The sequence below is a fragment of the Heliangelus exortis genome, chromosome 1 (assembly GCF_036169615.1).
Source record: "Heliangelus exortis chromosome 1, bHelExo1.hap1, whole genome shotgun sequence".
NCBI lineage: Eukaryota > Metazoa > Chordata > Aves > Apodiformes > Trochilidae > Heliangelus > Heliangelus exortis.
The window spans coordinates 149,778,637-149,791,288 of record NC_092422.1 but is presented as its reverse complement, the minus strand read 5'-3'; the positions used below and the strand labels follow the sequence as shown (position 1 = coordinate 149,791,288).

Here is a 12,652-nt window from a genome sequence, read left to right as displayed (position 1 = left end):
ATGTCTGACCTCAGTGCAGAACCACAATAAAACCTGCTGCTTCTGCAAAGTACTTCCACTGGTTCTGAATTGCACTTATAATACACATAGAATCCTTTTCACCTCACCCACTAACTTCAATGTCAATAATTAGCTTTCGTATCTAACAACTTTGTCTAAGCCTATACCTACAGTATAAAGCCAGTCCAGCCTATGTGGCCAAACCAGGACTCTTAAGTTTACTGTACCAGAAGTGTTTGCTTGATTTGCCACTCATGAGCTTGGGCTGGCAAAGAGCAACACTCCCAAATCACACTGCATGGTCACACACCTGCAGTCACCCTGCCTCCAGTCAGATTGAACCTGTCTCCTCTTGAACAAATGTACTACTGGTGCAGATCTGAATACGGGTGCATCACAGGCAAACTGGCTGGTCGACTTTGCAAGGAGAAGAACCAAAGGTCCCAGAGACAGAAAGAAAAATTATCTGTTCTTGAATATCAGCACTATGTATTGGCTACACTTCAGTCCTTAAGAATACAATTAACAAAAGGAAAATTTATATGCCAATATGCAGTCATAGCTACAAGTGAATAGACAGCAACCCATGCCACAATCCAGGAGCTTCATGGCCATTAAATACAGAATTCTTGTCTTCATTAGTCTTTGAACAAGACCACTTCATTAGCATGGCAAAACCAGACTGGTGACTTTAATTCACGTTTCAAACTACAAAAAGACAGAAGAATCAAAACTCTATCCCCATGCATGACTTGTAACAAACAGCTACACTCATTTGGCAGCTATTATCTCTCGGAACATCAGGGCTGTGTTTTTCAGGATCTCTGCTCTGGATCCCTTACAGGCTGTAGTGTTTAGCTGGAATGTTTATAACAGAAGCAGTTCAGGAAACTCCTTTCCTCAACACATAAATTTCTGCTGGAGCACCAGTGCAACTGCACTGCACTGAAGAAAGGCCTGGAGCCAAGCAAGGAAAAACAGAAGAAAACATAATTGGAAAGAAGAAAGGACAATTAACGATTGATGAAAACTATGGCAAACAGGAGCATTCTTCAGTGATTATACTGCATGCCCTTAGTACTTTTTCATAGAATAGTTATTTTGTTCAAAGCTAGATCAAGTATTTGGCATAGAGTTCTGCAGACATACCCATCACCATTTCCAGAACACCCCAAGCTCTTTGTTTAGCACTACTTGATATATGAGCTGTCCTCATTAATAATTTCATCTTCAAAAGAAGCTTCTCTAATCAAATCCTCACACTCTTTGATAACTATGAAACCTTCTCCCTAAAACTTCCTCCTGGGTGTTTTTCTACTGCATAAATTTGTGCCTTCCCTCCAAGACTCTCACTACTCATTTCCACCACTGGTTTCTGTCAGCAGCATGGCCATCCTCTCTGCCACACAGATGTGTGTGCCCAAGGTATCCTTGGCATGTTTTTTTTAGAGGTGAGCACATTCAGGTTATTTTCAAAACTTAATGGTTTTTCCTCTACAGAAGCCCAAGGTCCTGTCTTTTCTCTGCCTGCTATCCATGTTATTGCTGTCTCACATTCTCTGAAGTTTTTCTAATAGTTTGCTCTGATTTGAGGCCAGATGTGTATTGAGAGAGGTTTGGGAGTGCAATACACCATGCAGAGACATAAACACATCCTTATTTCCCCAAGAGGACACGGAACTGTTACATGGTAAATGCACTATGGTGACATCCATCTCCTTACCAATCACTCCTCAATACAGTGGTTCTCTCTTCTCCTGTAAATTAAATACAAGCTTCATTTCTTGCTAGAAACCAACTGCAATGTGGACAGGGGGGCCTGGGAAGCCCATGGTAACCTTCCTATTAGCAGGACAGTGCTACCCAGTGGGGATTCCTTCCCTTGTAACACAACAGCCATCTTATCCATCCATGCCCATGGTCTCCTTACCTATTCTTTTTACACCTCTTATTGCTTATGTTTTCTAGCTCAAAACTTCACTTTATTCACTTCTTTTTTAATAATTTTCTTTTTTTTCCATCCCAGGAAGACTTAAATTCCACAAGACATCAATGTCACATTTTTCCCCCAAGACTGGTCTCTAAGCCAACTTGTTTAGCTGAATCCCAGGCAAACTTAGTGTATTCACAGACTAGAAGTTTTCTTTGTTTCTGAGACCATGGCCACAGCTAACATGAAGCAGTGAACACTTGTGTTGGCCTGAAGTCCTCCGTAAATCCCTAGCCACCAGGCCATGGTTTATAATACAAGGAAAATAAAGCCTTTTTCACCTAAGCTCAGAGAGCACTCAGCAGGCAAGGAGGTGCCAGTCCTACTTCTGTCTTTTTCTTAGAGACACCACATCTTGCATTAACCAGACGAGTGATTCTCGACATTTTCTTGGCTCAAGTTTACCTATGTGTGGGTAATTTTTCATCATACACCTACCCCTACTTGCCAATATATCACACCACCACATCTTAAACCAAGACTCTTATTACCTAAAAGTTGGGGGTGCACCTGATAGAAGAGTGAGGCATACCTTGCACACCAGTTAGTCACCCAATTAAAATTTAAGCTCCTCAGCAAAGGGCCTTTTTCAGCTTTTGCTTTATCAGTGCCTAATAAAATGTTGCTTTCATATGTAAAAACCATGGGGCTTTTATCCCATTTGGGTATACAGGAAATATATAACCATGCATCTGAGTGGGTTTTGTTTATGTCAAAACCAAAATGTGAAATATGGACTTCTTTGTTTATGTCAAAACCAAAAGCATTAGTCCATGTGAAATAAAGTATTCTTCTACCTTTTTTTTCCTTTCTTTTCACTCTAACTCCACTCCTCCACTGCTTATGGGGGAAATCTGTTAAAAAGAGAAAAAAAAAAAAAAAAAAAAAAAAGAGCAGGTAAGCACTTAAACTAACCCTGAATTTATCACCAGAATCATAGTTTTAGTCTTTAAGTAAATGCAGAAGCTTTTCTGAATCATTAAGTACTGAATAAATGACTAGGAAAGAGAAAGAAAATACATAAAAGCCTTCATTATATGCAAAGCAGATGGAGGGAAGCTGCTACATGAGGCATCGTATTCCAGGCCCAAGCTGGGAACTGAATTTCTAATGTAATCCCTACATCTAGGTACTGGGAATGCTATTCTGAAGTAAAACGTGTGGCTTCTGTCTCACTCATCTGAAATCTTAACTCTAATATCCCAAGCTGAAAACATACACATGGGACAAACCTCACATTCTCTATGGCCTCAAAACCATTACAAAGACAATTTCAAACAAACACATTACTACAACAGGTACCTAGATGTTACAGGAAAGTAACATAATCCCTCGTGGATACAGTTTTAGCCCCTAAAACCAGTTCTAAAACAAGTTGTACAGGGGGGCAACAGCTGGGAAAACAAAATCCTTTCTTACAGCCAAAAGCTTTTCAATTTCTAAAGCAAGAAACACAATTCAAAGATCTACAAGGTTCACCTTTAAATTAGAATATAATCACAGAATCACCAGACCATAGAATCACCAAGGATGGAAAGGACCTTTCAGATCACTAAGCCCAACCATCTGTCCTACACCACTGTAACCACTAAATCATCTCCCAGAGTGCCACCTCTACATATTTTTTGACACCCCCAGGGACAGCAACTCCATCACTTCCCTGGGCAACCAGTTCCAGTGCTTCACCACTCTTGGTGAAGAAATTTTTCCTAATATCCAATCTGAGATATATTGCAGGGGGGGGTTGGAGTGGTTTAAATTGCAGGGTTTGGTCTGCTTCCTAGTCATAATACTGTATGGATTAACTTATTTAGCAGTATTAAAAGAAAAAAAAATAAAATCCCATTATGAATCTGCTTTTTTTCCCCTATGATAAACAAAGTGCTGCAGACATCAGACGTCAGTAAGAGACTGTCTGGGAGGAGATAATTCAAAAGGGCCTCTGCAAAAAAGACAGCAGCAGGGTGGTGTCTATGCAAGGCATGATAAGTTAGTTTAAAAACAGACTGGATAGTCCTGATACTAAAGCATGGTACCAACACAGAAGAATCTGAGCAAATAGAACCATAAGGGTGAAATGGAAACTCCAGTGTTGTTGTAGAGAATGAGACAAACATGAGAACAACAAACACACAGAAGCCATATTCAAGGTTGCTTGTACTAATGTCTTGCTAGGAAAAAAAATGATGGTTCACCTCAAAAAAAATGCTTAATTTTTTTTTTGCTTCCATATTACAGTGAGCACCAGATTAACATGCTGATGCATGTGCACAGAGCTACCTCTGTCTTTATTCATTGTTTGTTTTCCCACAAACACTCTGCAAACCACAAAGGTTTGTCTTGTGCTTCCCAAGTTTCCTTCCATGTTCTGTGGTTCTCTTGCATCGTAACAGTTTACAAAGCAAGCCTGACCCTTATGGAGTTTGGTTTTGAATGGAGCACAAAAATGAGTTTCCTATATAAGAAATCTGCCCTACGTGTCATGATTAGATAATATGAAGAGAAGGACTGAATCAAACTGTTCTTCTGCTTCACTGTAACTTCTCAGAATTCAGTGGGGTTGCTCCTGACTCTTCTAAAAACCAAACCAAACCAAACCAAAACATAATAAAAAACAACTAAAAACAGGCCTCTGTTGTACAGGATTGTTTCCCAGAAAACTTGAGCAGTTGAGTTGCTAAATAAATAGATCTGTATTACGAGTTAATTCATGCTTCCCCACCCCCATTTCTTTAATGAAAAAGAAACATGAGAGGAAAAGCAGACAGGACTAATAAATCATGCATGACTGGGGAGTCAGGATATCCAACTTCCCAGAATTTTTCTAGTCTGATTTTCATCTCACACCTGTTTTACTCACATAGGCATCAATTCACCTAAGCAATTTTGTGCCTAACTTCCACTGTTGTTTTTGTTTTGTTTTTTTTTTAATTCAGAATTAGTCTATTCCTCTCTATTGCTATCAAATTTAGCTATTCACACAAGAGCCTGGAAAAAATAATTTGCCTGTAATTCAGTATCTCCTTTTATATTGCAAAAAAAAAGGAGACACTGCTTCCCAGAAACACAAGGCACTGTCCAACATTTAACATTTTGAATAGGTCAAGTACTTGTTTAACCATTCAGTACTGCTGTCATTATTCTCACACACAATATACCAAATAAGTAACTGAAACAAAATCAGATCAGAGTATCTGTGAGAACAAAACTTGGACAGCATGGTCCTGCCCTTCTTAAGAAGGCATTTGCAGAAGGAACATATATCTTGTAACAAGTTACGTCTCTTTTTTGGAGGGAAGAGGAGGTTATAATACCTCTGAAAACATAGTATAATGTGATGCCCAGGCTACCTGACCAAGGTCTCTTGCCCTTCTAAAAGTATAAATATTAGGTGCTCACAGACGTTAGACATGAGAAGCCACTTTGTCTGGGGTCTTCTGGGATACATCTAGTTTTGGGGGGCAGCTGGGACCACACACAGGCCAAATTAATATTCCTGGTTTCTGTAGCAATCCACACCTGGCCACTATCTTCTCCCAGTCAGTCAGATTACAGACATGTTTGGGTTCCATGACAGATGAGAGTCCACAGACAAGATAAGAGCTGGAAGCCTCCTGCTAGAACAATTTGCAGCTCATGGTCTCCTCCCTGCATGCCCTGAATTATTTCTGGAAATGACAGATGCTGAGAGTGCAGAAGCCCATCTGACCAACCCTACAGCAAACCCGGACCACACAGCCAAATAACTGCAGATCTATGGATTAGTAAAGGACAATAAGCCAAACTTTTGTGGGAATCACTGGACCTTCCACATCCCTGCTAAATGTTCATGTTGTCCATGGATCCTGCCATGTGACAGGAGAAAGACCACATGAGGTCCTGCTCCCGTATTGACAAAACCTGAGTACCTCAGTCAGCTAAAACTATCTGGCACCCCTGTTGTGTATGAGGTCAGGTTCTAAAGCAATTTCTATTCAGCTCTAATTGCACAGATTCCACAGTGGTATTTTTCATGTTGTTCCTAATCAACCCATCCACATTGGTTTTAATGTGTGTTTCATTTTGTTTTGTTTTTCAGACATGACGAAAATATTTTCAATTATGTTTCACAAATGGAAAACTTATCCCTTCCTCCACACTTAAGGCATTTGAAGCACCCCTTTTCCTGTCAAAACTAGCCACAGCTGATTGCTGAAACTTGAAATGGAGCATAAAAATACCTTTCCACGAGGACAAGAGCCTTGACTTGGCAAGAAAAACACCAGACTGTTCTCAAAAATTATGAGCTTTGGAAAGGCTACAGTCTGCATATACAAGAGAGGAAAATCCAGAGGGGAAAAACCATGCCTACCAACAAAACTGGGCAGGAATGTAGGTCTGGGATGGGCAAATTTTCTATTTGTAGATGAGCTGGGTTTGGAGGTTGGCCATGGTGGCCTTCCCATTTAACTTAAGTTGCTTATCCCTCCATTACAAAGACCATTCATTCTTCCACAGAAAAAACTGAGAAGGTATGGCCTTTGTTGATGCTTTGGTAGCTTCTCTATTCACAGGGCCTGAACTATAGAAAATCAAGCCAAGTATTTGCCAGTCCCACATTAATCCACCTCTCCAGTCTACAATCACAAGGTTTCTTTTTACAAGTTCAAGAAAAGACAGAAAAGACTCTGACTTGCTTCTGCCGCCGCAGCAACCAGTCCTGGCCTGTGCAAGGAAGTGGCAGTTTAATTAAACCAGTTCAAAACCTGAAGGTGTTAAATTAATGCTAAGTCTGTGGGAGGATAGATGTTATTTTGCTGAAGAGTGCTTTCCACCGTTTTAACTGAAGTGGTAAGGAATGGATTTAAGCTAAATCAATATACAACGAACTTCAACTGATACGTGTCCAAAAAAAAGGCATTTGCATCAACAGAATGAAACAGTGCAAGATTTTCGTGTAGACAAGACTCAAAAGAAAATGTAACCACATTATACTTTGGGAATACAGTGAACATGCCTTGTTTTGCCCTTGTCTGCTGTCAACACCTCCTCCACTGCCTCCAGGGGTCTGCTCCCCACTGCCTGACAGTTTTATTAACTATCTCTTCCTGTCTTATTTACCCTCAGGTACCCCCCTGTTGGCAAGTTACACTTCTCTTTATCACCAAATCACCCCATTTGATGCAGATCTCAAAACTATAGCTTCCTGTGGTTCTGCTAAGTATGAAGGTTCCTCTTCGGGGTATTTTCAAGCTGATGTTCCACAGGCTTTCCTCTGTTTCCTCTGTTCCTAACACCAACAGTTACTGCTGCCTCAGAGCCAGACTGGCTGCGGTTTCCTAAGGAACCAAATGTATCCCTTCAGGCTTCTTTTGTGTCCAATGCTGTGGAAATGTCAAAATGTGACTTCTGGGAACTCCATCTCCCTCCAGAGGGTGACACACAGTTACTGAGCAAAAGTACAAAAAAAGCCATAAACCATTTTTAGCAGCTCTGCTTTCGTATCCTGGCACAATAGCTCAGAGCCTGTTAATCAGCTTGAGTCCTCTGGTATAAACCAGAGAAGAAAGTGCTTGGGAAAAGGTCAGTTCTTACTCCTCTTAATTAACTTCTTCCTTCCTCCAGATGCCAGCATGCTCAAGCCAAGGCTGGGATGCAGATCCTGAGGAATTTTCTCTCCCCTATTGTGCCCAAGCTACCACTACAGATGCATCATGAACTGCAGGGACAGAGATCTCTGGTGATGAAGCAGCAGTTAACAAGCATGGTGTTATCATGACATCCAGCCATTCTGAGGACATCAGGGCCTACATACAAAATAGGTTAGACAGAGCCTGGTACTAGACCAGCTGAGCAAAGAGAGAGCTGACACTGTTGGCAGACACTGTGATAAAAGGCTTGCTCCTGTGCTGCTGAATCAATGGCAAATCTCCCATGGTAGTAGCCCCTAGCCACAAACATGTAATTAAAAACACAACTCTAAACAGCTCCTACTGCTCCCAAGAGCTGCAGACAGCCCACAGACCCCACTGACTGCTGCAGTCAGAAACAAGCTGGAGGTGCTGAGCACCTTAGAGTGCTACCTTTTATAGCAAATTCAACCATTCTAAATTTTAGACAGTCTTTCTTTCTCTTTGCCCTGGTATATACAACATGCTCTAAGTGCATGCCTGAATAACAGAAGGGAGGAAATGGACTTCATTTTTCACACGCACACAGACACACACACCAGTGATTAAAAGTGCAAGTTTTGAAACATCTTTGAGAGAGAGTGGTGAGTTGAGGCACAAAAAGCAGTCTCATACATTTCAGTGCAAGTCATTTCTGTGCCTTTAATTTAAAGATCAGACAATTCAGCAAGCTGGTATGTTACTGATAATTGCTAACTTCCTCTTCAAAACTCAGATCGTATCTTTTCAGTACCTACCAGAAAATTTTCATGCCTACTTCTTTATTACAAATGTAAGCCACCTTAATTTTTTGTTCTTCTTAGCCTTTTTAGGAAAAGAGACAGAGGAATAGAGACTTCCACCTTTTCATTATTACAAAGGGGGAAAATTATTCCAAAATTATTCCAAATTATTCTACCTTTTCATTATTGCATTATTCCAAAGGAGGGCAACTAGGCTGGTGAAGGGACTCCAGCACAGATCCTATGAGGAGAGGCTGAGGGAGCTGGGGCTGTTCAGCCTGGAGAAGAGGAGGCTCAGGGGAGACCTCATCACTCTCTACAACTCCCTGAAAGGAGGTTGGAGCCAGGGGGGGGTTGGTCTCTTCTCCCAGGCAACTCTCAGCAAGACAAGAGGGCACGGTCTCAAGTTGTGCCAGGGGAGGTCTAGGTTGGATATTAGAAAGAATTTCTTTACTGAGAGGGTGATCAAGCATTGGAATGGGCTGCCCAGGGAAATAGTGGATTCTCCGTCCCTGGAGATATTTAAAAAGAGACTGGATGTGGCACTCAGTGCCATGGTCTGGTAACTGCAGCGGTAGTGGATCAAGGGTTGGACTTGGTGATCTCTGAGGTCCCTTCCAACCCAGCCAATTCTATGATTCTGTGATTCTACAAAATCTAAGGAATGCAAAAGGCAATTCAATCTGAGGAGACATTGCTGAATAAATTCAAAAGCAGTGGCCACACACAAGTTTAACTCTGCCCCCGTGTGTGCAAACTTTAAAATACACCTCCCCATCCATTACCTAGATCCTGTTCTACTTTTGTGCAACAGGATGTATTAGTTTATAACACTAATTAGACATGACATCCACAATGACCAGGTAGCTACAGGACACATTTTTCTTCTACACACGTCTCTCTCTGCATTATGAAGCTCTTCTTTGTGAATACATTGGCCACTTAAAAACAAGCCACAGAGATAAACCTGTTCCATACACCTGTTGCCTGTACTAATAAAACCAGGGGAAGTAAAAGTGAAAAGAAAAAACAGGCAACTCTAGAATTTTACCAGGGCAATGGTCCTGTTAAGATCAATAAAAAAGTGGGGATTTAATTTTACTTCTTTACCACACATGCCCTGTGTGAATTTCCCTGTTCTCCCCTGTGCCTCACTTCCCATTCTGTGAAGTGTAGATACCTTCAACTTGGTAGGGTGGGGTGAAAAGGAACTTCATCCTCTGTAAACTCACACCAAGGTTCCTCTAGCTCTCTCATTTTATCAGTACACAGGGTGAAAAGGCTCTGTCAAGGGGAGACCAGCCTAAGCCACCATCCCTGTCTTGGGCTGGTCCAGTCCAAGGCCTCTGCCTTTCTTCAGCCAGCAGCAAGGCAGCAGTTCCATGAGCTGAGAGAGACCTCTGGCCCATGCCCTACCTCAGAACTTCTGTTTATTGACTCATTTTGGACATCCCCCTGGCTTTACTGATGACAAATTGTGGGACAAAGTGCCACTGAATGAAACAGGCTCTCTATTGGGTAACCAGGGGAATGAACTCCAACAGGGTGTTGCAACACACCCTGTATCACAACACTCGTGTATCACAAGGGAGATACTCACAAAAAATGTCTGTGGCAACAGGGAAAGGGCACTGCAGAAGCCAAACCCTACAGAAACACAAACCAGACCAGGGCTCAGCTGCCCTCAGCCTTTACTTTTTGATAAGGAACTTCACCAGTTCACCAGACTTTCACCAGGAAAGGTCCACCGGGTGCACCACTGCACACTCCAGGAGGGTGATCACCTCTACAATTTTAAATTGCTTTCAGCTTTCACTTTTATCTGTGTGAGTCTACAGATAAAAAAGCCACACCTTTGTTGGATATGGGAGGACCCAGAGCACAGACACTGTTTCACCTTCCCTGCTCTGGCCAGCAATCAGTCACTATTCAACCAGCAGGACAAGAGGCAACTCCAGCTGGACTACTCAGACAGGGTGCAAGGCCATGGCGACCTATGTGCAGCTGAACAACATGGCCAAGATGCCCATCGTGGGGCTGGGCACCTGGAAGGTAACAGCTTCAGAGAAAAGCTCCAGTACTGCATAGCTCCAGGGCACAAAAATTCACTCCCAGCTCTGAAGAAGTGTGCTTGTGCCTGAGGCTCTGCTCTCCCTGGCTCTTGGGCTAAGCCTCTGTGGGAGTGGGGCTATAAAGACACAGCTGGGGACTGGCTTCAAGCCCTGAAATGCATGTTTATGACTGCAAGAAATACTACTCTTGTAAAGAAAATAAAAATTAAAAATTAAAAAAACCCAAAGGCCTCCCCTCTCCCCCCCTAGGGGAGGGTGGAATTGCTTTCAGTAAGGCATTTTCCCTATGTTTATTTTGCTAGCATCCAGGTACTTAACATATATTGATTAGAGATTCTTAAGTTTTATGCCTTATTTTTAGTCTCCACCAGGGAAAGTGGAAGAGGCAGTGATGGCTGCCATTGACGCTGGGTACCGCCACTTCGACTGCGCCTACGTGTACCAGAATGAGAGTGAAGTTGGGAAAGGAATCCAGCAGAAAATCAAGGAAGGTGTTGTGAAACGAGAGGACCTCTTCATCGTCAGTAAGGTAAGGATCTGATAATTTTCCACCCTCAAGTAGGGGTGGGAGAACACTTCATCTATAGTTTTCATAATACGAAACTTAAGTAATCAAGACAAAGCTTATGGTGTGGGATAAAGCATATCACAGCATCACTCAAGTCACTCTTGACACTGCTTCACTCCATTCTGTGTAGAGTTACGAAAGATATTCTCTGTCTGCACCCTGCTGCTGTCTGGCTTTCTGATGAGGATACCCAGAAGTGCTGGGGTATGAGGATAGGGAAGAGTCTGCAGACCAGATGGTGCAGGTAGCACCAAGCAAGGTACCAGTGTGCAATGCAGAGGTCTGAGATCACTCTGTGTAAAGGGCTGATACAGAGGCAGAACCAGCTTGGTGACAGCACCTCACTGACTGCTAAAACACAGCACAGCAGATGAGCTCAGCTGTGGCTTGCAGGGAAGATGAGGCTCTGGGTACCTTGGGACAGAGTAATCAGCTCAGCACGTGTCCCAGGGAAGGTGTGGTTGGTGGGTTCTCTTTCTCTTGTTTACTAGGGAAAACAGGGTATTTAACTGGATTCTGAAGTTGCTTTTTACCTTGGTTAAGGTTAGTGTGAACCATTTATTTGGGGCTTTTTTGTATTTTCTTGTCTTTGCCAGACAAATTTTTTCCAGGATATGTACAAATGGTCAAATCTGACAGAAAGATTTCTTGAGCTAACCCATCCCCTTCTACATGAATCTGCCCTTGAATTACGAGTTTTTACTACACATCTATCTGATCATGCTTACTGCCAATGCATGTACTGAATTCCATGTCACAAGCCAGTCCCATCACAGAGCAAGCCCCATCCAAAGACAAGTAGGATGGTCTGGTTCCACACTGCCTACCAAAGAAGATGCAGCATTCAGGAACAGCGTGGCCAGCAGGTCCAAGGAAGTGATTCTGCCCCTGTACTCAGCACTGGTGAGGCCACACCTCGAGTACTGTGTCCAGTTCTGGGCCCCTCAGTTTAGGAAGGATATCGAGGTCCTGGAGCAGGTCCAAAGGAGGGCAACTAGGCTGGTGAAGGGATCCAGCACAGATCCTATGAGGAGAGGCTGAGGGAACTGGGGCTGTTCAGCCTGGAGAAGAGGAGGCTCAGAGGAGACCTCATCACTCTCTACAACTCCCTGAAAGGAGGGTGTAGCCAGGGGGGGGTTGGTCTCTTTTCCCAGGCAACCCTCAGCAAGACAAGAGGGCATGGTCTCAAGTTGTGCCGGGGGAGGTTTAGGTTGGACATTAGAAAGAATTTCTTTACTGAGAGGGTGATCAAGCATCGGAACGGTCTGCCCAGGGAAGTGGTGGATTCTCCGTCCCTGGAGATATTTAAAAAGAGACTGGATGTGGCACTCAGTGCCATGGTCTGGTAACTGCAGCGGTACTGGATCAAGGGTTGGACTTGATGATCTCTGAGGTCCCTTCCAACCCAGCCAATTCTATGATTCTATGATTTCTGTCCTGTGCAGGAGAGCAGCTGACACTTTTAACCCAGGAGGTCATGGTGTGCGTTGTTTTTTTTGTCTCCAGCTGTGGTGCACATTCCATGAAAAGCCTCTGGTGAAGGGAGCGTGCCAGAAAACTCTCGCCGACCTGAAACTGGACTACCTGGATCTCTACCTCATGCACTGGCCTTTTGGGTTTAAGGTACAGTA

General features: G+C 43.0%; 1 protein-coding gene and 1 long non-coding RNA gene across 6 annotated transcripts in view; one reads left to right on the top strand and one right to left on the bottom strand.

The window, feature by feature from the left end:
- LOC139791136 (aldo-keto reductase family 1 member B1-like) overlaps nt 1–12,652 on the top strand; it is a 369,405-nt gene that overhangs the window by 315,560 nt on the left and 41,193 nt on the right. For 2 of the 5 annotated variants that reach the window (XM_071732980.1, XM_071732978.1), the window contains exons 1-3: nt 10,275–10,433; nt 10,815–10,982; nt 12,528–12,644. The exons of 2 other annotated variants lie outside the window; for them this stretch is intronic. In XM_071732980.1, the coding sequence (XP_071589081.1) occupies nt 10,368–10,433; nt 10,815–10,982; nt 12,528–12,644 (351 nt within the window). In that variant the 5' untranslated portion in view covers nt 10,275–10,367. Of the gene's footprint in view, nt 1–10,274; nt 10,434–10,814; nt 10,983–12,527; nt 12,645–12,652 lie in introns of those variants that run through there. One more of the 5 variants, XM_071732983.1, reaches the window with a different exon arrangement.
- Nucleotides 664–10,125, bottom strand: LOC139791139 (uncharacterized). Its single transcript, XR_011723780.1, has 2 exons — nt 9,562–10,125; nt 664–2,844 (listed from the first exon to the last, which is right to left on the bottom strand). It is a non-coding gene; the product is annotated as an uncharacterized lncRNA (long non-coding RNA).